Raw genomic sequence first — 26,181 nt, 5'->3', positions numbered from 1 at the left:
AGTCTCTGTGCTCCTCCTTAAATATGGTTGAATTGGCTGATTCCTAATTAGCATATTTAACTTGCCTATAAGTCCTAGTATACGGTGTAGAAGGTGCACACAGGGCCTGGAAGTTAAAATACCAGTAGTGGACTACAGCGCCTATTGTGAAATCCAATAGTGTCAAAGCAAACATGGCTTCAGACCTACCTTGTGTAGCCTAAATGCTATAATGAGACCTGTTAAAATAACCCTTTTTTAACAGGTAAAATCTATTTTAAATATGACTAAGTCACTCCTATGTGAGCCTTGCAGCCCAAAGTATAGAGCATGGTATTTAAAAGTGGGCGATGTAGACAATTATTATTATCAAGTTCCCGACAGTGACAGGGTCCTGGAAGCTATTTTCACAGTGGCTGACCCAGCTGTCCTATGCAAGGTCGGATTTGCAATAACTATTAAGGAAAAGTAACTTTGAGAATGTTACCCTTTACCAGACTGAATTGTCAGAAGGCTCATTAGCATGAGTCTCTTACATGTTTAAGCCTCAAACAGGTGAAATACCTTGCAGAAGCAAACATTAGGTTCACCTGCATGAGCAGAAAAAACTCCCCTGAACTACACTTAATATACAGGGTGCGAGCTGTGGGCATCCTTTCTGGCTCTACAGTTTAAAATACTGCTTGATAAATCGGATGAGTCCCATGTAACAACTGGGGCACACTTTAAAGAGAGAACAGGATTCTTAGACAATTTAAGTACATCCCCTTTTGTGCTACCAGATGTCTGTTTCAGTGATAGCTGTGGGAGGGGTTTCTGGTTCAAACTCGATATTAGAGTTAGATGTGGGATGATACTAGGATCACCATAGTATATATATATATATATATATATATATATATATATATATATATATATATATAACACACACACACACACACACACACACACACACACACACACACACACACACACCATGAGAGTGCAAACTTCCTACGAAGAACATGAAACACATGGAATGTCACCCTCAGGGGGTATTAACTAGGCTATTGGTGTTTTGGAGATCCAGATAATTGTAAAGCATCCGTACTTTAAGCGAGAAAACATCAGCCTCTTAATCACCCTCCCCCCATGTACCTGAAGCCCCTACTAGGCATATTTGGAATATCTGAACCCAAGACTACTTGACCTTGAATCTGAATCCAACAATTTTTAAGTCTGAGCAAATATCTGTCCACTAAGGAGCTGCTCATCAAGGGACTGGCCCTCAAAGGAGGTCTACACTTTTTTCCTGGTGACCTAAATACTGCTTTCCGACATGTAGGGCTGAGATGGCGCCAAGGGCTGCATCAAATCTGGTGTTAGAGATGAAGCCCACAAAAAGGCATAACCATGGGATGAATCAATATATGAGGTCTGAAACTCTGGTATGAACTATTTATAATGAACTGGAATCGGCTCCAAAAACAAGGTGGAGATTGGCATCAGGGAACAGTACCAATGACTCTTGGAATGGTCCCCGGAACAGCACTACTTTTTTGGAGGGAGAGGAGGATTTCTACTTCAGATTGTATTTCTTATGCGTTTTTTGCAGGATGGTCATCTTGTAGGATCAACTCTGTCAAGGGACTTACCTATGAGAGGGCAGGTATAGGTCCAGATAGAGTCAATTTGGCTTCCTGCACCATGTTGATTTTCAAATGCATGGATGTACATGAATAACAAGCATGAGGACTGTGTTCAGGTACTAGGCAACACATGCAGATGTCAAAATGGTTTGAAAACAATGACCTTAGAAGAGCACATCTGACCCAGTTTGCTGTAAAGTGCAGGGAAAAAATGCTGCTGCCAACACATCATATGGTGCTGCATATAGGTCAAAGTTGTCACTTCCTGGCAGGATGGATCCAGGATTAGAGTGACGTGGCTCCACATGGTGGTGCTGAAAAGCTATTGATTAGGGATTAGGAGGTTCAGGATCAAGTCTTGCATTTGGGATGTATGCATAAGGCAAGGAATTTGCGGCAGAAAGTTTTTACCATAACCTGCACAAATACGATTCAATTCAAAACCGTAATTATTGCTCCTTAGGTTGATAATAAACACCAAGAAAGCAAATGTTACTTGCAATATTAGTTCATCAAGGGAATGTTATGCATTACATGACTAAGCATGGAGGCAGCATGATGGAGAAACACAAATACTATTATAAATGTACACTATAGGTAATACAACTGTACAATATTCCTTTCTTACTTCAGTCCACAAGTATCTAGAACCCACAATGTTTAAAAGCCTTTCACAGGCATTTTTTGAATCAATGAAGATGAATCAGAACTGGGATACATATATCACAATTTGCTTGTTTGGAAGACCTAGAGATTTTGGGTAAAGAACTAGGTAGCTAGGTTTTTAGTGTGAAAACAAACTAGCGGCGGTCAAGTCACTAACCATCCTGTTATTTGCGGTTTGGACTTACATTCGAGCTCCACGCTCTACAAAGCCATGAGGGCGGACGCGGCGGGTTCCCTGTTATGGGCCTGTGCGGCCTAGGATGCAGACCTGGAAACACCCCAAGAGGATGGTGATTGTGCGTGCATCTGTGGGCTTACGCAGTCAGTCTCATGCAATCCCTGCTTCAAGCAGGGGTTGCATTACAATTTTTTTGCATCGCACATGCCAGACTCCCAAGATTCTCCATAGCAAATAACAAGCCCGTAATGACTGCCCTTCTTGTGGAATACAGGCAACAGATTTCCTCCACTTGGCCTGGGGCTGCCGGGCAGTGCAGAACTACTGGAACCAGGTGGCGGGCAAACTAAGGTGAGTCACTCCCCTGTGGGTGGTGGTGCCCTTCAGGGTTGCTGGTTTGGGAACATCAAAAGGCCCAAAGTTCGTCAGATGGCGTATACATTTTTGCAGTTAACATTGGTGCTCTCTAGGCACAGGGTGGCAATCACTTGGATGGGCCAGCATGCTGCAGAGGTGATTCACTGGCACAGGGATGTGGCGGCATGATCACTGGTTGAGGAAATTCATATGAGGCTAAGTAAAAGTGATGAAAAGAAGGGTGAGGATCTCCTTGTGTGGCAAAGTTTGAACGACAAGCTCCTGGATCCGGACTCCACCATGACAAGTGAAGACAGCGACAGTTCTAATAGCTCTGAAGTCACTAATCGGTCATTTACAGTTGGACTAGCCCCCTGAGAGTTGTACGAGTATGTGTTTTGTGTCACAGTACACAATCAACTGTCTTGCACCCTTTTTGATTTTATATATAACTGCCTGATGTAATTCAGAGAGCTGTCTCTTGCTTCATCTACTATGTCTTGCAATTGTAACTCTCGTCACTGCAATGTTATGCAGCATAAAACTGATAAAGATTTTGTTTTTAAAGTAACTTGTTAAAGACTCTTATTCTTTGCATTTCCAAACTTCTTGTTGGGGGATACTTATATTTGAAGAGTCTTCCACTACTGAGATTATGAAGAAGTTTACTTATCTGTCTGCTTCAACATCCTTCATTTCTACAGATAAACACAGACAAAGAAAGCACAAAACACTGCACTATAGATATCCGGGGTGTCTATTTTTCATCATGTGGCCGGGGACTGGTTGGTGCAGGGCTCATCTTGGTATAAAACTAAGCATGTTGCTTGAGTGTGAACTGAATAATGTCTCTAACATACAATACTGCAACAGTTTTGGCATGCTTGCATTCTATAAAGTATATAAATCTGCATTGTAGAGTAATGTTTTCATTTGCAGAAGAATGAGGAAGTGAAACAATATTTCATTTTGTTATTGTCAACTTCAGTTTGATTATGACATATATTCAAATAGAAACACAGGGAAAAAGTATTTTAAGACAAATCAAATCACTTGCAGTGCTGCAGTGATAAAACCATGTTTGACTAACATAATTGATGATAATTCTTTATATCTTCTCAATAGATACGTTTTATGAATGAGGTATTTTGCTAGCTTTCTCCTGATGCAGACATTCAAGTTGCTGTATTCCGATAAGAACAGACGAAATAAACATCATGTTTGAAGTTAAGGCATTTTCTTAGAACATCTCTTCAGGGTCCCAAAAGGGGCTATCCTGTATTTTTTTTTCAATCAGTGGAACATGTACAACAGCAATATATTTGCTAGCAACAAAGCAATGCAGTAGATGAGGCATACAAGGAGAAAAATATGTGCTGCATGCTTCAGTTTATTGACCAGTATCAAAAGGGCAAATGTGTGTGATTAGTAAAATTAAGAACCTCCTTGATTGTTATTGATGACTACCATTCAAACATATGATGTTGCAAACTGCAGCCTGGTGCAGAATCATAATGGAGAAACATGCTGAACTGGAATACAAATGTATATAAACTGCAGTAGTATAGCCTCTACATTCTACATTCTCCCGCCCAGTGACTTAAGGTAAAAATATACATTTAAATTGGTGACATTACTGTGACGAGTTTGGCACTACAGATTGGTGTCACATTTTGTGTTATTCCTTCCTCCTCCACCGATTGTAGAAGTAATATTTAATTTATTGGGAAAAAACAACTAACTAAACTGCCCAGTAACTGGGTGGGAGATATTCAGTTTAATATTAACTCAGAATCGTATTAGTTTTTCAGGATTGTACTGCTTTCCTTGGTATTCAAAATATAATTTATTTTGTAACAAACAAAAAAGCAAGATACGCCTATGTTGTAGATTATGGGCAGTTCAAGCTTCAGTGACAAACTGATTGAAATTCAGTGTCTTTAAATTCTGATGAGCAACAACAATAGCTAGATACATATTTTCAATAGAAGAGCAAAGGTTACAGATGCATATTTTCAATAGAAGAGCAAAGGTTACAGATGCAGCATTTTTTTAAATTTCCATTTCAATAATTTTACTAACTTCACAAAACAAAATAACAAAATGTTACTTACATTCTAACACCAGTTCTACTTCATGGTTACTGTCAATAAAGGACAAGTTACCAAACTTCTGTAATGCCTTATGTGGTAGAGACTATCTCGCTGCAGATTCCTTAACTTAGAATTATCCCTAAGAGTCAGACTGATCTGGAAAATTTTCCTGAGCAGTACCATTGCATGCTGGTAAGTGGCGTTGATCAGCTCTGCGTGACATAGTTGGCGTTGTCAGTGCTAGAAGATCCGTGCACACCGTGCCTATATAGGCACCACCCCAGCGCTGTCGTCAGTTACTTTTTACGACTTTCCACACCTGGGGCACTGAGGCACGAAGAACAGTAACCACTGGTGTGGAAAACTTGGAATGACCCTAGTAATCAGTTTGCAGAGCAGGAAAGATGGGTGAGTCAGTAAGGAATCTGTGGCTAGAGTCTCTACCAGATAAGGCAATACCGAAGGCAGGTAACTTGTCCATCTGATAGAGACTTTTAGCTGCAGATTCCTTACCTTAGAATAGATACCCAAGGAATATCTGGAGGTGGGTCTATCAAAGAATTTCAAACCAAGAAGTCTTCCAGGACAGTACAAGCAAAGTGTCCACCCCGTCAGACATCACACTTCAGGCAGTAGTGTTTAGTGAACGTGTGCAAGAAAGCACCTGTTGCGGTCTAGTAGATGTCCAGGACTCCGCGTGCTAACGCAGTGGTCGCAGGCTTGGCTTGGCTGGAATGAGCAAGCAAACCCTCAAGGGGTTGCTTTTTGATCAGTGTGTTGCACATTTTAATGCAGAGCATGTTCCATTGGGAGATGGTCCATTTCTGCACAGCCTCTTTCCTCTGCGCTCCAACATACCCCCAGGAAGAGCTGGTTGTCCACCGGAACTCTTTCATGACGATGCTCATTTTCGGTCCAGATGGTGAAGCCGCTTCTCCTCCTTAGAGGGATGTGGCGGAGCGTAAAAAATAGGCAGAGTGAGGAACTGGGCTATTTGAAAGGGAAGGACCACTTTTAGTAGAAAGAAATATTTAGTCCGGAGAAACAGCTTGTCTGGGTAGATGTTAAGGTATGGAGGCTTGGATGACAAAGCCTGAAGCTCACTGACACTCCAGGCAGATGTTATTGCCATTAGGAATGTCATCTTGATGGTAAGGAGCCTGAGAGAACAGTTATGCAAAGGCTCAAAGGGAGTGCACATCAAGAAGCCAGGACCAGAGTAAGGTCCCACTGAGGCATGATAATGGGAGAGGGAGGAAAGATATGTTGCAAACCCTTCAAGAACCCATGTACAATAGGGGACTGGAAAAGGGATGGCTGGTCAGGAAACCACAGAAAGTATCAGAAAGATAACCACTTAAGATGTCCAGAGCAGAGCCTTGCTGGGCAAAGGAAGGAATAAAAAAGAGAACTTGAGAAAGGTGGCCAACATGATTTTCTGCACACCATGCCACAAACCTGCCCCAATGGCAGGTAAATTCCATTTTGGTAGAGGGATGCCTGGCTGACAGAATAGCATCGCAGAATTTGGCGGAAGGGGGAAGGTAGTCAACTCTTGGCGCTCAATTTCCATGCAAGGAGGAGCAGCGTTGACAGATTCAGGCGGAGAACCCTGCACTGCTTCTGCATCAGAAGATCCTCCTGAAGGGGCAGCGTGATTGGAAGAATGATGGCCATGCTCAACAATTTGGGATACCAACCTCTTTGAGCCCACACCGGAGCTACAAGGATGACTTGGGCACAACCGTTCCGGATCTTCTTGACCACTCTGGGCAGGAGTGGAAAGGCATACGGTAGACCTGAGCTCCACTTGGGATGTAAAAATCCTACGAGCAAGAGCTGCTTTGGAAACTCCAGCATGTCGAAGTGCTGACACTGCAAGTTCTCAGCACTGCTGAACAGATCTAACCAAGGTTCTCCCCTTCTCTGAAGAGACCTTGCACCACCTCCAGATGGAGATGCCATTCTTGAGCTGCCAGGCATCGATGGCCGAGTTTGCCCACTTTGTCATTCAAAGAGCCCGCCAGACATTGAACCATCAGAAGAATGCCCTGACATTCCAGCCATGTCCAGAGATGCAAGGTCTCTTTACACAAGGTCTACAACCCCAACCGCATTGTTTGTTGCAATACCAAGTGGTGTTGCCTATGAACGCTTGAACCAGCCATCCCTTCATGGAGGGTAGAAAGGCTTTCAATACCAACCAAATCACTCCCAACCAAAAGGTTGATGCAGAGCAGAAATTATACGGAAGACAAGAGTCCTCTGATTTTCACCTCTCCCAGTTGGCCACCCCAACCCAGGAGTAATGCATCTCTCACCACAGTGAGCTCCGGATGGGGAAAGGGGTCTACCACTGACTCAGTCGCGTTTCGTCATCCATCACTGCAGATCTTTTGCCGTTCCCTCTGATATCTAGACCATGTCTGAGAGATTCTCCTGATGCTGCGTCCACTGGAACTTCAGATCCCTCTGCGAAGCCTGCATATGCCAATGGGCATGTGTTACCAGCAAGATGCAAAAGGCCATAATACTACAGATTTAGAGTCTGTCTCACTGAAATACAGGATAGAGGCTGAAACATCGGTATCATATCCTGGAATCGCCCTTTGGAGCGTTTGAGAGGGAGTCAGGTGTGACTTTGGCATGTTGATAGTGAACCCCAGCAAATGCAGAAGAGCTGCTGTAGTCTGGAGGTCGGGGGCAAATGCACCAGATGAGCCATCCTTCAACAGCAAGTAGTCAAGGTAGGGGGAAGACTAGCACCCCGGTCTCCGCAGATGAGCGGCAACCACTGAAACACAATGGTGAACACCAGAGGGAAGCTTGTAAGGCCAAAAGGGAGCACAGTGATTTGAATGTGCTCATGGCTGACCACGAACCGAAGGTAATGCTTGTAGGCAAGCAGGACAGGAATGTGGAAATATGCATCCTGCAAGTGAAATGCCACCTTCCAGTATCATAGGTCCAGGGCAGACAAGACCTGAGCGATGGTGAGCATTTCAAATGTCTCCTTCCTGAGGAGAAAATGGCGAGGGTGCAGGTCTAGTACAGGACAAAGGTGTCCGCTCCTTCTTGGGCACCATAAAGTAGCAGAAATAACAATCACAACCTACTTCTGGTGTCAGCACCCTGTTGATGGCTTGCTTGGCCAAGAGAGCAGTCACTTCCTGCCGAAGCAAAGAAAGATGTTTCTCCATCATCCTGTCAAAAGCAGGTGGCATGGGTGGAGTGGTATTCTCAAAGGGAGGGAGTAGCTCCTCTGGGCAATCTGCAGAACACATTGGTCTGATGTAACAGACCGCCAGTGGTGCAGGTGATGGCAGGTCCTGCCGCCCACTAAATGTCCATGACGGTTTTGAGGGCTTATGAGAACCACGTACGCGGCCCGAAAAGACTAGGGAGTCTGTTGGCCTTGGTGGCTGGCCGGGAATGGCCCGTAGCCAGAGAAGCGGCGAAATGCAAAAAGGGGTTGGAATGAGCCATTAAAAGACAGTCAAGTCAAGTCAATACCACTTTATTCGATTAATTAAAATCATAAAAGTACACATATACATCACATTCAATAAATACAATATCCAAACAATGGACAGAATTAAAGTCGTGGGAAAATCCTTATGAAGGTCATTTACAAATCTCTTAAGTATACAAGTACGGGAATATACAATGAAGATCATGGTTCGATTATACTCATGCCTCTTAATTTCTTTATTTACAACAAAGGGTGGTGAGGGACAGAGTCTCTGAATTAAACAGAATACTCTCACCCAGTCAAGAGATCAGGGCTAGATCCAACACCGTTTTTTAGCTCACTGCACCATCCCAGTTTCAGAACCTGGCTGTATGCAAATTAGTCTGTTCCTGTCCCAGTGCATGATGGGAACAGGGCAAACCAAACTACAAAAGCCAATTCTTACACTGGGAAGGAAACAAGCTACCGGGGACCGGTTTCTGGCATTTCAGCCTCTTCGGCCCGGCTCCCATGATGCACTGGGCCAGGGACAGACTGATTTGCATATAGCCAGGTTCTGAGCTGGGATGGGGCAGTGAGATAAATAACGGTGATGGATCAAGCCCTGATCTTTGGACTGGGTAAGAGTGGTCTGCTCAATTCAGACACTCTGTTCATCACCACCCCCTTTTGTAAATCGATTTTGGCCACTATAGGTGTGGCAGGGTATACTCAGACATGAGTCCCTTTCTCACTGCTCCATCAGGATTCAAGCAAGCCGGGCCGAAGAGGCTGAAATGCCAGAAACCGGTCCCCGGTAGCTTGGCTCCTTTCTGGTAAAGAATTGGCTTGGTAGTTTAGTCTGCCCTGTTCCCATGATGCACTGGGCCAGGGACAGACTGATTTGCATATAGCCAGGTTCTGAGCTGGGATGGGGCAGTGAGATAAATAACGGTGATGGATCAAGCCCTGATCTTTGGACTGGGTAAGAGTGGTCTGCTCAATTCAGACACTCTGTTCATCACCACCACCCCCTTTTGTAAATCTTAATTTCTTTGATCTTACGGCTGCTACAAGATAACTAGCAATATTAAAGATATTCCATGTGTTGTCCAGTAATTACAAATACATTAAGGCAGGTTTAACCTGTAGGAACCCCGACCCCCTTAAAAGTGGGATTATAAACTTTTTCCTATTATCAGAGTAATGTTTGCAAAAAAAAACAAAGTGCGTAGTATCTTGGGTTGAGCAATTATCAGCGTCACAGAATGCTGCCTTTTCGGGTATAGTCCATCCCTGAAATGTTCCCAATAAAAGGTGTATATGATTGAACCGAAATCTAGTTAACAACCAACGATGGTATGGTCTTGTAACTACCTTTAAATACGGTTCAATGGATGGAGAGGTGACTAATAGGAAATGGGCTCACACCGTGGGCTTTTGTAGTTCCTCAGCCTCTCGTTCCTGAAACCTGAGGGACAGAAAATGCTTTTTAACCCACTTTATATCTCCTTTAACAATGCCTTCAGGGGTTTCATAGATTTCTGGTCGCCCCAGCTTCGAAAACATTACCTTAACATACGAAAGCCACGGTATTTAATTTCCCCCATCTAAGTTAATACAGTCTTTTAAAATACGACGATTGAGCGTTAACTCAGGATTAAGCCACGTTTTTAACCAGCAAGTAAGGGGAGCCATGCTAATCAAAACACAAACAAACCCCATTCCTAGCTCCTGGTGAACAGCAAATGTTGGAGTGGATTGAGGAATAGATAAAAGGCAACAAAACAATTTATTTTCGGCCCTTTGCATATCTTCCACGGGTTTATATCCCCAGATTGCAGCACCGTATAATGTTAATGCAAGACATTTTGCTTTACAAATTGCAAGTATTGCCTCGAAAGGCCTTCCCCCTAAACGCTGTGTGAAACTTAGCAGGGCTGATCCAGCTCGCACTAGGGCATTCCTTTTTGCTAACCTCAGGGGCGTCCATGTACAGCTGTCATCAAACAAAACCCCTAGGTACGTAAAGTCCTTCACTATTTGGATCTCAACCCCTTTGGAAAAGAAAGTTTTCACTTTGTTCTTGCGGGGCCCCATAGACATAACATGAGATTTGGTAGTATTAACTACCAAATCCAGTGAGGTAATAAATTCCCCAAAAGAGTGCAATAGCCTATGTAAACCTATTGGGGTACGTGCTAATAGGACGGCGTCGGCCGCGTATAGAACTGGAATGGTACTGCTCCCTATATGCGGAACGTCCAAAGTAGCAGTTTCCAGGGATTTCTCTAAAGCATTAATACATAATGTAAAGAGGAGAGGGGCCAGGATACACCCTGTCTTACCCCTCTCCCCGATTTAAAGTGCCTTGTGCAGGTTCCTTCCTGTGTCATCCTGACGGTCGCGAATAGATCCCGGTGGATATCTGCCATAAAAAATACCAAGCTGGGGTCAATCCCCATGTCCAGTAAAATGGTCCACAGCTTCGATCTGTTAACCAGATCGAAAGCTGTGGACAGGTCCATGAAACCCAAATAAATAGACCCCTTAGTGGCTACTGTATATGTATTTTTTAGTAAATACAGGTTAAGGCACTGGTCCACCGTGCTTCTACCCAGTCTAAATCCATATTGGGTTTCTGCTAGGATCCTTTTTTCTGTGACCCACTCAGACACCTTGGTTAAAATGACTTTTCCTAGGATTTTGACAGAGGAATCTATAAGGGAAATAGGTCTGTAGCATCTCGGGTCCCCTCGCTGTCCTTTTTTGAAGACAGGAATGATGATAGAGTGGGACCATGAGGCAGGAAACCCATGAGAAACAGTAGAATTAAAAACATTTGTTAAAATTGTAGCCCAAAGTTTGACATTTCCCTTGTATAGATCGACAGGGACACCATCTGGACCTGGCGCCTTATTAATAGCGGAGTCCTTTATTGCTCTTTCCACATCCGCCTCTCTAAACACTAAATTAGATTCAGTTGAAATGCCAACAGGTGGTGTAAAAGGGTCGAACACCTCATTGCTCGCATACATAATTTCAAAGTGTTTCACCCATTCTTCCTCTGGGATATTAGTTTCGTGCTTTTCATTATCCTCACCTGTTAACAGTGGACTGTTAATAGCCCAAAACTTAGAGCTATCCTTTAAAACTACATTTGACATCAAACTGTCCCATGCATCTGATTTAATTTCATTTTTGCGCAGTTGTATACTTAATTGGTATTCCTTTCTATATCTAGCTATAAGGACTTTATCCCTCGGTAAAACCTTCAGCGATTTCATTAGATTTCGATGTGCCCTGGAGCATTTTGCGTCGAACCATCTTTTCCCTTGTTTACGTGTAGGTCTAGTAGTAACAGTTAAATCAATAGCAACCTGATTACAGATTGCTTCAAAAACTAGGATGGTTTGCCCCACCGGAGTGGTACCGTCAACACATTTCCAAATATCTTCACTCATCTTTGAGCAAAGACTGTCTAAAAACTGCTCTAGGACAATTTTTGCCCATTTCAACCTCCTCCCTTGGTCACTAGTGATCACTCTTATTGGACCCCTGGTCTTATTTATGGGATCAGCACTGGAAAATCCTGCATCCAACACCAGGTTGACCAGATTATGGTCACTAAATGGGGAACTAACTGCATTGTAAAAGATTACATGTCCTAGCAGGGCAGTGGATAGGAAGATATAGTCCATAATTGATTCACTTTCCCTAGATTTAAAAGTTACTACCCTCTTGCTTTATCAAAGAAACTTGGCTCGTAAAGATCGGCACGTGATAAAAGGTCCTCAAGAGCCACTCCCTTCTGGGAATGTTCAAAATGTGGAGATGACGCAAAAGAAGGGCCATGGAATTCATTAATTTGGCAGTTGAAATTGCAAGGATGAATGTTAAAATCTCCCAGGAGAATAATATCAATAAAAGTGGTTTGTTGAGCTTTATAACTTTCAATAAACTGGGCTAAAAAACATAAGTGTTCATTACAATACTCACTCTCCCCAGAATTATAGAAATTAATTAAAGTTTTCCCATTAGTCTCGGAGGTGATCTCAACTATTAGACAGTTAAGGAGAGACAGAATCTAGAGTCTTTACTACCCCCTTCAGACTCACTGAAAGGAGGAACAGCAATCCTCCCTTGGCTCTACACGAAGCGGATGGGCGTGCTGGCTGAAAGTAAGATTTAAAACCATCCACCCAAAAGTTATTGTACTGATACCAAGTCTCTTGCAATGCTATAACGTCATTAGCACTAATGAGTTTTAGCCAATTTTGGTCTCCCCTTTTCGACCTTAGCCCTGCAATATTCCAACTCAGTAGCCTAAAGTTGGGGTCTGCCTTTATGATGGTATCTGGCTCATAGGGGTGTTGTCGTGGGGTAGTGTGAAATGTCCCTAGTCAATCGTTCTCGTTTAGACGGGATAATGGGGAAAAGCTATTTGCTAAAACAGGGGAGTCCTCCATCGGAGTGACCTGGGTGTTATGAGGTTTATTTAAGGGAATTGCTCCTGAACTGCCCCCGTCACTAGGGGAACCCTTTTTATGGTGTTGATGGCTGCCACCCTCGTCCTCCCTTCGAATACTGCGGATAGGTTTTTGTCTCTTTGGTTGGCCAACTAGGGCAAGGATAGAAAAATCCCAAAGGGACTGCCCTAATGTTGCCTTCCTCTTTCTTCATATCCGACCCATCCCATAACATTCGGGGGACAACAAGAGGGTTGTTGAAGTTGACAATAACACAATCCCCTTTGGCTCTCTTTTCAGTTCTCCCAAGCCAACCAACACGCCTTACCATTATGATGTTTGGGGAAATATTACTGTCGCCTGAGCAATTATGATCACACCATTTCTTTGTGACAGCAAAAAGGGCATCAGGAGATTCAGCCTCTCCCTCTTTTAGTGGGGGGACCCCAACCAAGACAATCACCAACGGGGCTGCTTCTGGAGGTACGGTTTTGCCTCCGGGGTGGTCACCAGTTACTAAACCCCTTTGACCGTTAGGGGCCAAAATACTTGGGGTCTCAGGATTACTTACTATGCTAGAGTATGGTTCCCCACCCCCGTTAAGATCGCCCCGATCCCAGGGTATAACAGACTTGAACAAAGGGGCGTTAACCAGTTGGGGAGCTTCTAGCAATAACCTGTTGCCTTGTACTACATTTTCCTTTGTACACACTATAGGATGCTTAGTTGATTGGTTAAATAGTTGAGCCTGTATAGGGGTACACTCGTGCTGACTTAAAAATGTGTTAATTCGCTCACATTTCCCTAGTAGATCAGAAACACAGGTATTCAAAGTGTCAATAATGTCCTTGGCAACATTGGATAGCGCCTGCTTCAGTCGAGTAGAGAATATTTCTTCTAACATGTCCCATACATTGTACTCTGTTAAGTTAGATAAGTTAAACCCAGAGTTTGATGCAGTATTTTTGGTGTCTTTATCCCGTTTGTTTGTTTTCTTCGGGGGTTTCTTTGGCATGGGACTTGGTTTTTTAGACTGCCCTTTAATGTTCGGGGACAAGCTTGGAATTGGAAGTGGATTTGTAGAGCGTGTAGCTACCCATGGGCGTCCCAGCGCTGGGCTCGTACGGAGGTATCTGGAACAGAGTGACCTAGGGGAAAAGCCAAGTTTTCAATACTTTGCGGAATTTTAGTACATTGGTCTCCCTACGGATCTTGAGGGTTAGGGAGTTCCACAGCTTAGAGGCGTTGTATGAAAATAGACGTCCCCCCTGAACGTGCTTTCTTGATTCTGGGGACGCATGCCAGGGAGAGGAGGGCAGATCTTAGCTTCCTGTTAGCTTTGTATGGTTTGACCAAGGATCTGAAGATAGGAGGACCCTTGTCTTGAAGGATTTTGTGTGTGATGCAGAGGAACTTAAAAGTGATTCTTTCAGGGATTGGAAGCCAGTGTAGTGAGTTTAGGGCGGGCTTCGCAGAGCAACGGTGTTTTGTGTCTGTTAGTGGCCTGGTTGCTCCGTTTTGGACATGTTGGAGTTTGTTGATGACCGATTTCGGAGCGCCAAGGTATAGAGCGTTTCCATAATCTAGCCTGGACACAATGAGGCCCTGGATGAGGAGTTTCCTGGAGTGAGGGGGTAAAAAGGGGGAGGATTTTGCATGCAGTGCGCAGAAGGCCAAAGCAAGTCCCAGCGGTTTTCCTGGCTTGTGTTTGGAAGTTAGGATCCTGATCGAGCCAGACACCTAGGCTCTTAATTTCATTTTTGGAGTGGGGGTTGTTCCCATACAGGATGGCCACAAAAGTTTGGTGGGGAGTTTGGATTGGTTGCCTAGCAATAGGATCTCTGATTTCTCCCCATTTAATTTGAGAAGGGTATCGCTCATCCACTTGGAGATGTTTTTGAGGCACAAGGATAGATTTTCCTGGCAATGGGCCGACTGGTTAAGGTAAACGATGAGTTGGGTGTTGTCAGCATACATAATTACATTTATGGCGAAAGGTGCTACAATTTCTTCCAGAGGTGACATATATACGTTAAAAAGTGTGGGGCTTAAAGAAGAGCCCTGGGGGACTCTACATTGATGAGGGAGAGCTCTGGATCGTGTGTCCCCTTCGGCGACCTCAAAGGTTCTGTGTTCTAAGAAGGATTTGAGCCAGGACAGGGCAAGACCGGTGACTCCAACTCTGCTTAGCCGGTGGACAAGGATGGAATGGTCCACCGTGTCGAAGGCAGCGCTGAGGTCCAGGAGGATCACTGCTGCCGATCCCCCTGCGTCCAGGATCGTTCTCGCTTCTTCAACCACTGCTATTAGATCAGTGCCCTGGCCTGGCCTGAATCCTGTCTGGGAAGGTTGCAGGAGACTGTTGGATTCAAGGAAGGTGGAGAGCTGTTGATTGACAAATTTCTGTGCCATCTTGCTGGAAGAAGGGAAATGGGTCGATAGTTGCCCAGTTCTTGGGGGGTCAAGGTGAGATTTTTTCAAGCAGTGCTTTGACTGTGGCCCTTTTCCAGTTGGGGGGGACGATCCCTTTTCCTAGGGAGGAGTTTATTAGGTTAATGATCTGAGGGGACACAGTGGGAGTCACAAGTTTGTTTGTTGAGGGGTGCAGGGTCAATAGGGGAGCCACTCTTTATGGAATTTAAGATAGCGGGGAGAGCATCTTTTGTCAGCGGGGAGAAGGAGTCCAGGCGAGGGGCATTGGTTGCGAAGACTGGGGAGGATGGGACTGGGGGTGGTCGGGAGTGGGGAGGGTTCTTAAGATTTTTAGGATTTTGGTGGAAAAAAATTCTGCTAATTCGGTGCATCTTCGGCCTGAGGGGTCATTGGAAGGTTGTGGGTCGGAGACTTTCTTCAGAGTTGGGAGATTACTTGTAGTTTGTTGTGCGCTATCCTCATGTCTAACAGGTTTTTTTTTACCTGTGCACCATTTGGGCGATTATTAATTACACTGGGTTCCAGGGGAACGTGATTTTTCTGAACAGCATCTGGGCAGTCTGGTTCAACATCACGCTCACTATTTGATGCCAGCCCAAGTTCTCTCTCAGCGGATTCAATTTCTGAAGACAGGACCCCCACCGCTGAAGTCAAATAAGAAATAATAGAAGCAGACTTCCTTGGGACTTTCGCGTCACCTCCCCCCTGCTCTTGGGAAGTGTATAATTGCCACACCCATGACTCAGGATCACGTTGTTAAGGGGGTGGCCCCACCCGGCCTCTTCTGGACCCTGATGGCCCGCCCTTTGCCCGGGCTTAGCTCGGCGTGCGTCCCCGCACATCCCGCGGGACTGGAATGAGGGGCTGATTAAATACGCCCACTGCGGTCAGGGTGTGGCGGTGGTGCAGCGCTCGCCCCAATGTCTCCTGGGGAGCGTAGTTCTTCCCCGGACGTGTGCCCCGCTGTTGCCTGCCACAGGGTCTGGTTTTGAAGCTGCGAGCGTCTCCTGCGAAGACAGACATAGCAGTGGCTGGGCTATGCTTAAAGCGCTAAATATGCCTTGTTGCCAAAGAGGCTCGTGCCATTGAAGGGCATGTCCATAAGAGATGTTTGGACATTCCCCCGAAAAGCCAGTAGTCCTCAGCCAAGCGGGTCATCTGAGTGTCACTGAGAACCGAATCCCTCGGCCAAGCAAGTTTGTTGTATCCAGTCCACAGTGTATGTTGAACTTTGCTGTGTCTTGGAGTAGAGCTAAAGGTACAATTGTGATCTGACACCACGTGATGACCTTTGACTACCATCATTTTAATTGACTTTGGTGTGTTATTTTATCTTAGCCTGACCGTATGATGTCCTGCATATGCCTGGTTTCTCTTGAAGGTTTCGTTCTTGTAATCTTGCAGTCCTATAGTGAGAGTGGTCACAGAGTAGAACAGCTTGCCAAGAACAGAGCGTGTGGGATGTGCACTTTAAAGCTTATATGAGAGAGGTGTGGAATGCACTTTTTGGTCTCGAAGTGCAGTGTTACGAGCAGTGGTGCACAAATGTGCATTGTGTTGTTCATTGGGAAATATAATGAAATTCTTACTATTGGCTTTGACATGGCCTCATGTCATCCTGAATTCTGACTCTGCCTTGCTTGAGCATTTCTGCGCACCCAGACAAGCTTACAAGTTGATTGGGTTAATCACGTTCAAGGTTTTTTTTGTGAGAGATTGTTTAATGTACCCTGGAAGGCTTTTGTGAGCTTTGTCAAGATAAAGGCTATAACACGTGAGAATGTAGAGGGAACGTGGGATCTCCTTCTTGCCATGGAATGCTTGCCTGGAAACTGGCCAGTCCCAGTAGGTTTCCTTGGCGTAGAGGGGAAGACTCTTAAACCTTCTAGTGTGTTTTGAGATTATAAAGCTGAGGGTTGTTGACTTAGAAACTGTAATTTTCTAATCCGAATGGGTACGGACATGTCTACTTCGGTACAGCGGAACCATGGTTGCTGAGACTCTTATCCCTGGCTGTTAAATCCCCCAGTCTTGGGTGAGCTAAGATGCAGTGTTTGCACCAGGTGAAGTGTTGAGTTTTGATTACTGCCATTGTGATGTGTGGCCAGTGGCTTTGATCATTTGAGGTGTTTTCTTTGTGATGTGTGAGTCACGGTGCACATCCAAAGTAATCATTTGACGTATTTAGTGTATATATATCTTTCTGATTAATTCTTGCAGGACGTCCCATATTATTTGCTTGAGTTTTATCTCATATTATTTGCTGCTTGTATTTCATATTATTATCCACGCATTAAACTATTGCATTAGCCTAGTGTGATATATATATATATATATATATATACACACATTTGAATGTTATTCATTTGACATCTGGGAAAACAGATCTGTTAAAACCCCAAGCCTTATCCTAAAAAGATATAAAGAGAGTCTTTGCATTTTGTAAAGGGAAACCCCTTTCTAGGTGTTGTGTCTTAGGTCTCCTGCTTTGCCATTTTTTGAGCCTCTGTGTGGGAGATTTGTGGAACTCTGTATTATCTGAAAGGAGAAGCAATACACTTGGCCATCGACAACAGCCTGTGACAGTATGGGTCGGGTCTCCTCTGAGACCATGGGCAGCACTTGTGCAACTAAAACCCAAACCATGTGGGTATATCTGTCCAAAAGGCAAGCAGTGTTCACAGACTGCACTGCAAGGCTGGCAGGAGAGAACATCCTCTTGCCAAAGGTGTCCAGTCTCTTCGATTAGCTATTTGATGCGGTAGAGAATTCGCCAGGTCTGACTTTGGATGAGGAGGCCTAGACAGCCAGACTCTCCGGGGATAGGGTGCTGGGAGAGGAAAGCGGACTCTACGGAAGCTGTTGGGGGGGGGTTGGAATGGTCCTGTGCACAAATGCTCATGTGCAGGGCTTAACCCAGAGCCGAAGCAGGACATGTGTGAAGAGGAGTTCTGTGGCAGTCCTCAAATCTTGGAGTCATGGTGCGGCTCAAAGCACCCATGAGAAACCAGATAGAGGTCCATCACAGACATTTGTCTGCGACAGGAACAAAAGGGTTGAAACCCGACTGGGTTTTTGAGGACATCCGTACACACACTGGGAAACAGTCTCAAAGGTTTCGACAAAACGCTGAAAAAAGGTATCCAAAAAGTGGACATAGATAGAAAGAAAGAAAAGAACTGATTCCAGCATGCTACAGTGGTGCCCTTTATAGGCACTTCATATGTCATTTCCTCCATGGACAGCGCCGAACCAATTGACGCCACCTACCAGAGTTAAGAGGTACTACTCAAAAAAACTTCAGGATCCAGTCTGACGCCAGGGGAATATTCCAAGGTAAAGAATCTGCGGCTAGAATTCTCTATCAAATAAGGTCATCAATGATGGCCTTCTTGTTGTTCCTGAGGGGCTCTAAAACCATCTTGGTCATTAATGTGCATGGTATATTTGAAAAGGAAAACCGAGGGATGCTTGATTATGAGCTCAGTGAGGAAGCTGTGAACGACTTCGCCTCTGACAAATAGGTCATAAATAAAGCTGTTGTTGATGGAGAAGGCTTCCTTGTTTGCAAGGACGGCTCAGTTTTAGACTCTGGGTGGCTTACCTATGCCATAGGCAGTGCACACAGGGATGTGTGCCATGTCGACTCTTCACTTTGCTCTGCACCAAAACACGCAGCCTGCATTGGCTGTGTGTGTGTGTGTGGGTGTGTGTGTGTGTTGAGGTACAGGGCCGCTAAGAGTGGCACAATATGTGCTGCTGTCCTTAGAGGCATTACCTGTTCACAGTGCTGATGGTACCTTTACAAGGGACTTACATGTGCTAGAGGGTTGCAAATTGGGTGTGCAACAGTACAGTTTTAGTTAAGGAACATAGACCCTGGGTACCTGGTTGGCAGGAACCCAGGGTGCATTTAGTTGAAGCTCTTCAACATCAGAAAAAAATTGTGTGTTGGGGGGGGAGGGGGCGCAACCCTGAAAAAATGGGCGCTTTCCTAAAGAAACACTTGCTGTATTAAATGTATATCTTTAATGAAGTCGTGAAGAATATTTTACAAGGAGTTGATAACTTGGGATAGCTTTAAACATGTGTATCCTTGAAAGATCAGCTCCAATGCAGGAGTACTGTGCCAGAATAAAATGGGCAACAACATAGAAAGATATTACTCCTTCCCTGGATATTCTACTGTATTGCCACCTGTACACTTACTCAGTGGCTACAACACCAGTGTTCCCTACTATGGACTGTTGCACAGCTCGATCCTCCACTGGATGAAACACTGTACAATGCTATGATGCATTATATTGATCTATTTCCCAAGAAATCAATAAAGATATTTTAAAAAAAAGATGTTAAGCAGGAATAGATTCCATTGTACTACAGCCAACAAACAGACTTGTATAAAATGTCCAAAAAAAAGTACAAATAGCCCATACCTGTGTCTGTCTTCCAGTAACTGGTGCTCTATTCTTGCTTCTCCTTTAGGCTGAGAAGACAACAGAGCGTCTACTTTCATCACCAAGTCACTTACGCTATGAAAGACAAGAAAAGTAAATTGAGAGGATATTTGTAATCACAGTTCCATCCGTACACCAATATTGCAATGTATTCTTGATTAGGACTATTTAGAGATCAGTACAATTGTCATGCACTATCTCAAAGAATAATAAGTTTTTCAATCCACTGTGCACAGCCTAACTAACTAGTCTACTGCATACAATGCAATAGTTTTCAGACAAGACACTTCTAAAACCATGATAAGTAAAAAGTGCTGAACAGCCTTATTCCCTAACATGAAGGAAAGAATTTGTTTTTGACATACTATTTATTCTCCAGGACCTGCAATATTCTATTGTGAATTTTAAAGGCAAGGGAACCCTGCGAAGCTCTCTGCAGCTTCACCTGAAGTTGACTGTTCTGCTACCATTTCCAACCTTTCGGGGGCAATGAAATTCAATTTAAAGGATCAAACCCGCTGTTTCTCAAAGCGACCCTTACACAATGAGCTTTAACTTACCGATCTTCCGCCACACCCAGTTGTTGAATCTGTTCTTTGATTTTCTTTCCAGATGTCTTCAAGATGAGACTCTCCAAAAGATGGAAGTCATCCTGGTTAAAAATTTCACCATCTTCCAAGGGGCCAATAATCTAACCAGTAATACGAAACAAATGGATTTTAGTGCCTCCTACCTCCATGACTTTCTCATGCATTAAGTGACGCAGTAACCTCAATTTGAACATAATTAGCCATCTATAAAAACATAGAAAGGCTGCTCTCAAACAACATTCAAATAAACAAGACAACTGTCATATAGTTACTAAAAATCAGCAGTTTACGTCTCAGCATTCACCAGTGCTGGAACAACAACTCTGATCTTCTGAACCATAATCATTCTTTATTATTTTCTATGAAAAACTTCCTCAGCTTTGGTAACAATATTTTTGGTGGATACATAATTTTCCCATAGATTTCTCACTTTTTGAACACTCTTTTCAGACTTCAAACTTGTCTGGAATTTTTTGCCCTAACAATGTTGCTCCTGTGTCACCTGGTGACACCACATGGCTCCAGTCACAATTTTGCTTGTGGATGTAATGTCACCAGATCACATTAGGAACAAAACTGCATGCATATGTAAGTTCATGGTATTAATCAGCCCCATCTCGGCATGTAGAGAGGACAGACTAACACCAGCAACAATCCGAGAACATTACATGTTTGTATACCAAGGGCTCTTATTAATCACTGCGTTAGGTCTTTGGGGAAGGGAGGGGTGAGGAATCTCCTGGAAGGTAATATATTCGACTGAAATCTTTTTAAAGAAGTTGAGTAATTTTTTATTTTGATGGATGGATACATCTTCTGACAACTCATCTCATGAATGAGTCCTAAAGTAGTGCATTCAAGTAGTGTGGTTAACCAAGGAAGTCATGCAACATAATTCGGGAGAAGGACCCCTCCCTGTATGCCGAAAATGTGAAACAGTAGTGCTGTGCAACAGCATGCAAGTATGACCACATAGCTGCCCATCAGATGTCAGCAAGGGGAAAGCCTCTGGAAAAGGGCCACATATGCAGCAACAGCCCTGGTGGAATGAGAGTAAATGTCCTCCAGACATAGCAAGGCAGATTTTTTAAAATCTTTTTTTATATATCCTCGGGAAGAAAAAAAAATCAATGGAATACATAGAATAAATACAAATATTCCACATACATCTGAAATTCATATAACCTCCTCCGAGTGTATACCTCCAATAATTGCCGCATATATAATACCAGAGTTTTATACAAAAACCAGAAACAAAAAACTGAGAAAATATACACTGGTACGGTGGTAACAGAACAACCCTGATTTCCCAAGAAGTAATAAGCTATCCTTGCTAACAAAAACAGGATATGTTAAAAAAGATATCAAGTTACTGTCTCATCAAACCAATCATATAAAATCTCCCCAAACATTTAAAGGGCACCCACCCTTTGGGTGTATAGCTGTTAACTATGCCTGACCTGTTTAATCTTCGGCTGCCACAGATTCAAAGTGATTTCTTCAGAGGGCCTCCATTTTCGCAATATCTGAGATTTAGCTATCAAAGTTGCAATACAAAAAATTTGTTGCTGACGCACTGTTTGTTGGGTTGATAGTAGAGTTAGACCAAACAGAGTGTCAAATAGATCTTGATGAATCTTAATTTGAAGTTTATTGCTTAAAAGCCAGAGACCTCCTGCCAAAACTGCTGAAGGGCTGGACATGGTGAGTAAATATGCGGCCAATCGCTTTTCTTGTGGCCACATCTAAAGCATGCTGCAGAGATGAAGGGATCATTTTTTTGCAGCCTTGCCGGGGAGTAACAAAGCAACCATTTTGAATAAAAAGCCATTCTTTTGAAGTTTGCCCTTTGAACGGCTTTACAGGCTATTTGGTTGTAACAAAGCCATGTCTGCCTATACATCCTACACTCCGTAAGTGCCTGCATAACATGCAAAAAAGCCAGAAGCACTGCTTCGCTTAGCTCTACGGATAATAAACTATACCAATTCTCTGTGACAATAAACCCGTCACAAAGTAAGCACAGCTAATATCCTCCCTAGGAGAGTTTTGAGGTTGGTTATAACCCATTAAAAAGTGGCAGATTTGGGGGAGGGGGGGATGGTGACCAACAGCCGACAGAAATGGCCGCTTACTGATGCGGCTCCGAGGCCCGCTACAGTAAATCCATTAATAATCAGAGCACCAATCGCGTCGGACGCCTGAGGAAGACGGCCGGATGCAGCTGCCGGGGGTTCGTCCACTAGAAGCCGACAAACACAAGCGGCAGGGGTGTGGAGGACGCGGTAACCCGGAGGCCCGGTGAAGCCACAGCCTCGATTGTACTGGCTGCCTGGAGCCCACCGGGCGGTGCTGTGCCCCCCCCCTCCCCTCCCATAACTAACACCGCTGGCAAGCGCTTTTACGGGGAGCTTGGGGACGGACCCCCGGTCCCTCCTCCCTTCATTGAGAGAGGTGCAAAGACGTCATCAGGCGCCGCGAAGATGGTATTGAGATGCACGGTAGGAAATCGGGGAGAGATTGACTGGCCCTCCTGCCTGTAGGAGAATTGAAGTACGGTCATCATGTCCCTCCGTAGGCTTGTGAGGTGAGCGGGGCCCGTGGTGGCAGTAGTGCGATGAGGCGACCCGCAGTGCCCCCCAAAATGACTGGCTCCTCCAAATTTTCTCTGAGTAGTGCTTCCCCCCTACCTGCACACAGCATCATCGAGGGATAGCGACCGTGGGGGGGGGGGGGGGAGCAGGGAAGAATGTCCCATATCCAAGTAGGTTGAGATCACTTATAGCTTCCGATATGCTCTGTGACTGAGTGACTGCATCCGGAGCACCAGAAGCATGATGGCATGTTCGCCCTGACAGCATAGCCAGCCACTTCTCTCAAATCCCCAGCCAAAAGCTGAGTGATTTACACAGGGTGGGGGGCACAACTTGCTCCTCTCACTGAGGGGAGTGCTGCAGAAGCCAACTCCGTTCTCGGAGCAACAAACAAAGCTGATTAAGCTACAAACCAAGTGCCCCTTTTTGCTCCGTCCTTACTTTGCCTATTTCTGCGCTGCCCTCACTGAACTCCTCACACAGAATGGTATCTCGTATGAACTGACTGTCTACGGAGCTATGCCTTGTAATCTGACACCGCACGATGACTCCATAAGTCGACGCAGCATGCTAATACCATGATGCTTATCATTACTTTCTCTTCACAAGCCTCTCCTGTAAGGGAATTATGACGGACGATTAATGCAGGAATTTGCAATCCCAGGATTTTATGATCTGTGGCATGAATGATCATTAGCGCCATGTACAAACCGTAAGTCAGCAAGTCTGCAACCGGCTGAAGTAAGTGGGACTGTGCTCTCTTTTTTTTGTTTTTACCGCAGTGAGCGCAGTCAGCAGATTGTATTGTGCCAGGCAACATTGGGCATATAGGGATTGACTGACATGATCGGAGTGGAATGTGGGAGTACTGCCAAAGACTGACACAATATATATATATATTTTTAAGGACTGTCATGTCTGGTCTCATTAGGAGCCCTCACCGGTTTGGGGATACCTTGAAGAGTTTGCTGAGGCGGTCTGGGTAGCAACAGATGTGGCTTGTGACCATCTTAAGAGACCCCAGTTACTCTTTGAATGTTATTGCAGATCAATGTGAAGCACTTTTTATAGGTGTTCACAACCGGGCATTAATCCTTTAGCCAAACTGCTAACTTAACCACATCTCGTTCCTGACACTTAGGTGAAGCGACTAAATTGTTGGTACCTTCGCATAAATGAAGCGACTCACAAGGGAGGTGGCGTAAAAATCTGCACAGGGCAAAGCAGCAAGAGACACTAAATTTCGTTCTAGTATGTCTTCAACCTCAATGCCGGAATCAAGAAACGTGTAGGATAAAGGCCAGGAGCCTGGCTCCATCCAACAGCGGAGGGAACTAAATGCTAATTCTGATGGGTTGTCATCCTCTGATCACTCACTGGCCTCGGATATAGGGCAGATATTGGTACAAAGGATCACTTAATGTGAAATGGTGCGTTCAGATACCTCTTGGCACTTTTTAGCTCAAATGAAGCCCACAAAGAGTTGGCCATCAACTATGTTGTTGATTGCGATAGCTGTAATTCAACACAGCACACTTGGGATCCAGCCAAAGTAAACATTCATCCTCCTTGCCTGGACGCTGAGGAGGACAGAAAGAAATAAAGAAGGAAGGGTAACAGACAGAAAGGGTTTCTTCCACGCAACTACGACAGAGTCCAAAAGTACTTCATTAAAGAGTGAAAGGATGCAAACATTTCCTTGAGACTGTCAGAATTTACTACCATTGAAAGTCAAGTCCATTCCAAGGGCTTCACGCCTTTCAAATGAGTTTCAGAAAGGATGAAGCAGGACATGACAGGTAGAAATTCTCCCCTTCTGGAGAAGTATGTAGGCCTCCGTCATTTTGTAAATCGAAGTAGAGGCCAACATCAGTAATTTAAGGTAACGGTAAGTATTCTGCCTTTGAGTCATGACCATATAACCACCACTCAACAGTCCTTCTCCTCCATAGCCAAAGCACCTGAACCTCTTCCTGTCTTTTTATGTTCCAACACGCGCTCTGCGTTCTTGGGCCAGGCTCTCGCCGTGGTCCCTCGATTCAGGCTTTGTCGTGCTGGTGGACGCTCTTTCTGTGTCAAAGCTGCAACCATCTGGAACTCCCTCCCGGTGGAAATTCGTCTGCTGGAGGATCTCATGCTTTTTCGGAAAGCCATTAAAACATTTTTGTTTTAGTCTCTCCTTTTAGCTGTCCCTATTCTGTTTCGGCTTTCTGTTGTGCTATGTTCTACCTTGTTAGGGCGCCAGGACGCTCCTTTGCTGGAGCAGCTGTGCGCACAATAAATACCTATAATATAACATATAACATAACCTGCCCAAAAAAATCTCCTTCATGTGCTTTCCTGCAGAGATGTTCACAATATGGTTCAGCCTTTAGGCCCTGGGGAAATGTTCACAACAAGGTTCAGCTTTGAAATCTGCCTTCACCTACACCACAAGGATGAGGCTTCCGATTCACTTTTTGGCTGGTGCCAGGGTCAGCTCCTTGAGCATTGGCATCTTGTAATCTCAGATCCAGCACAAGAGAACAGTTATGCCAAGGTCTGGCATCAGGATTTATCCACCAGTCTCCTTCCCATGGTCCCTGGATCATTTGGTGCAGCCAGGTTGTATTATGCTAATTTTTCAGGCAACAGCATATGGAAATGCCACAGACTATATATTGCTAAAAGCCTCCTGTGTTATGCGGTTACTAGAATGGACAAGAAGAAAGGAGAAGGGTATCATCCTTCAATCTGGAGGGTGCGGGTGGCTACCAAAATGTACTCCAATGGGGGATTGTTACCGCTCACTCTCTCTCTCTGATGGTCTAGGGCACTGTTTGGCTGATCGGGTTGTACACAGGCTGGAAGGCTGGACCTGGCAACAGCTTTGGGGTCCCAAAACCGGCAGTAATGAGGTGGTCCGCTGTGGGGAACCTCGCGCTAGCCTGGCGATTTGGCTGTCGGGTTCCTTGGTGCCCAGGGTAGGATGGATCCGGTATAGTGGCACAGGCTGGTGGTTCTGAGGCTGGTTGCGGTGATGCCTCAGACAGTTCTCCCGCAAATTGATGCCTCTGACAGTTTTCCCGCAAGTTGGTGGTGCCATGAGCGATGTCCACAGATGTGCAGTCTGGGGTTGCGGGTCGTTAGGTGACACTTTGCAGCACCGGTATGCAGGTGGCGACAGTGTCTCACTGCATGGGATGGTCATGACCATGGCAAGGCACTCTGGCAGAAGGGCTGCGAGACCCTTAAACACTGTGGTACTGTGGGAGGTGGTTCGGTCTGTCACATGCAGTGGTGCGAT

The 26,181-nt window shown here is 44.7% G+C and overlaps 1 protein-coding gene across 2 annotated transcripts in view; it reads right to left on the bottom strand.

The window, feature by feature from the left end:
• The window catches only part of UGGT1 (UDP-glucose glycoprotein glucosyltransferase 1), an 849,443-nt gene that overhangs the window by 336,298 nt on the left and 486,964 nt on the right, over positions 1–26,181 (bottom strand). For both annotated transcript variants that reach the window (XM_086943802.1, XM_086943803.1), the window contains 2 exons: positions 20,272–20,402; positions 19,691–19,786 (listed from right to left, as the gene is read on the bottom strand). In XM_086943802.1, coding sequence (XP_086799928.1) covers positions 19,691–19,786; positions 20,272–20,402 — 227 coding nt within the window. The remainder of the gene's footprint in view (positions 1–19,690; positions 19,787–20,271; positions 20,403–26,181) is intronic.

This window comes from Lissotriton vulgaris, chromosome 11 (genome assembly GCF_964263255.1).
Source record: "Lissotriton vulgaris chromosome 11, aLisVul1.2, whole genome shotgun sequence".
Lineage (NCBI taxonomy): Eukaryota > Metazoa > Chordata > Amphibia > Caudata > Salamandridae > Lissotriton > Lissotriton vulgaris.
Note: the sequence above shows the minus strand (reverse complement) of the source record. Positions and strands in the feature narration are given on the sequence as shown.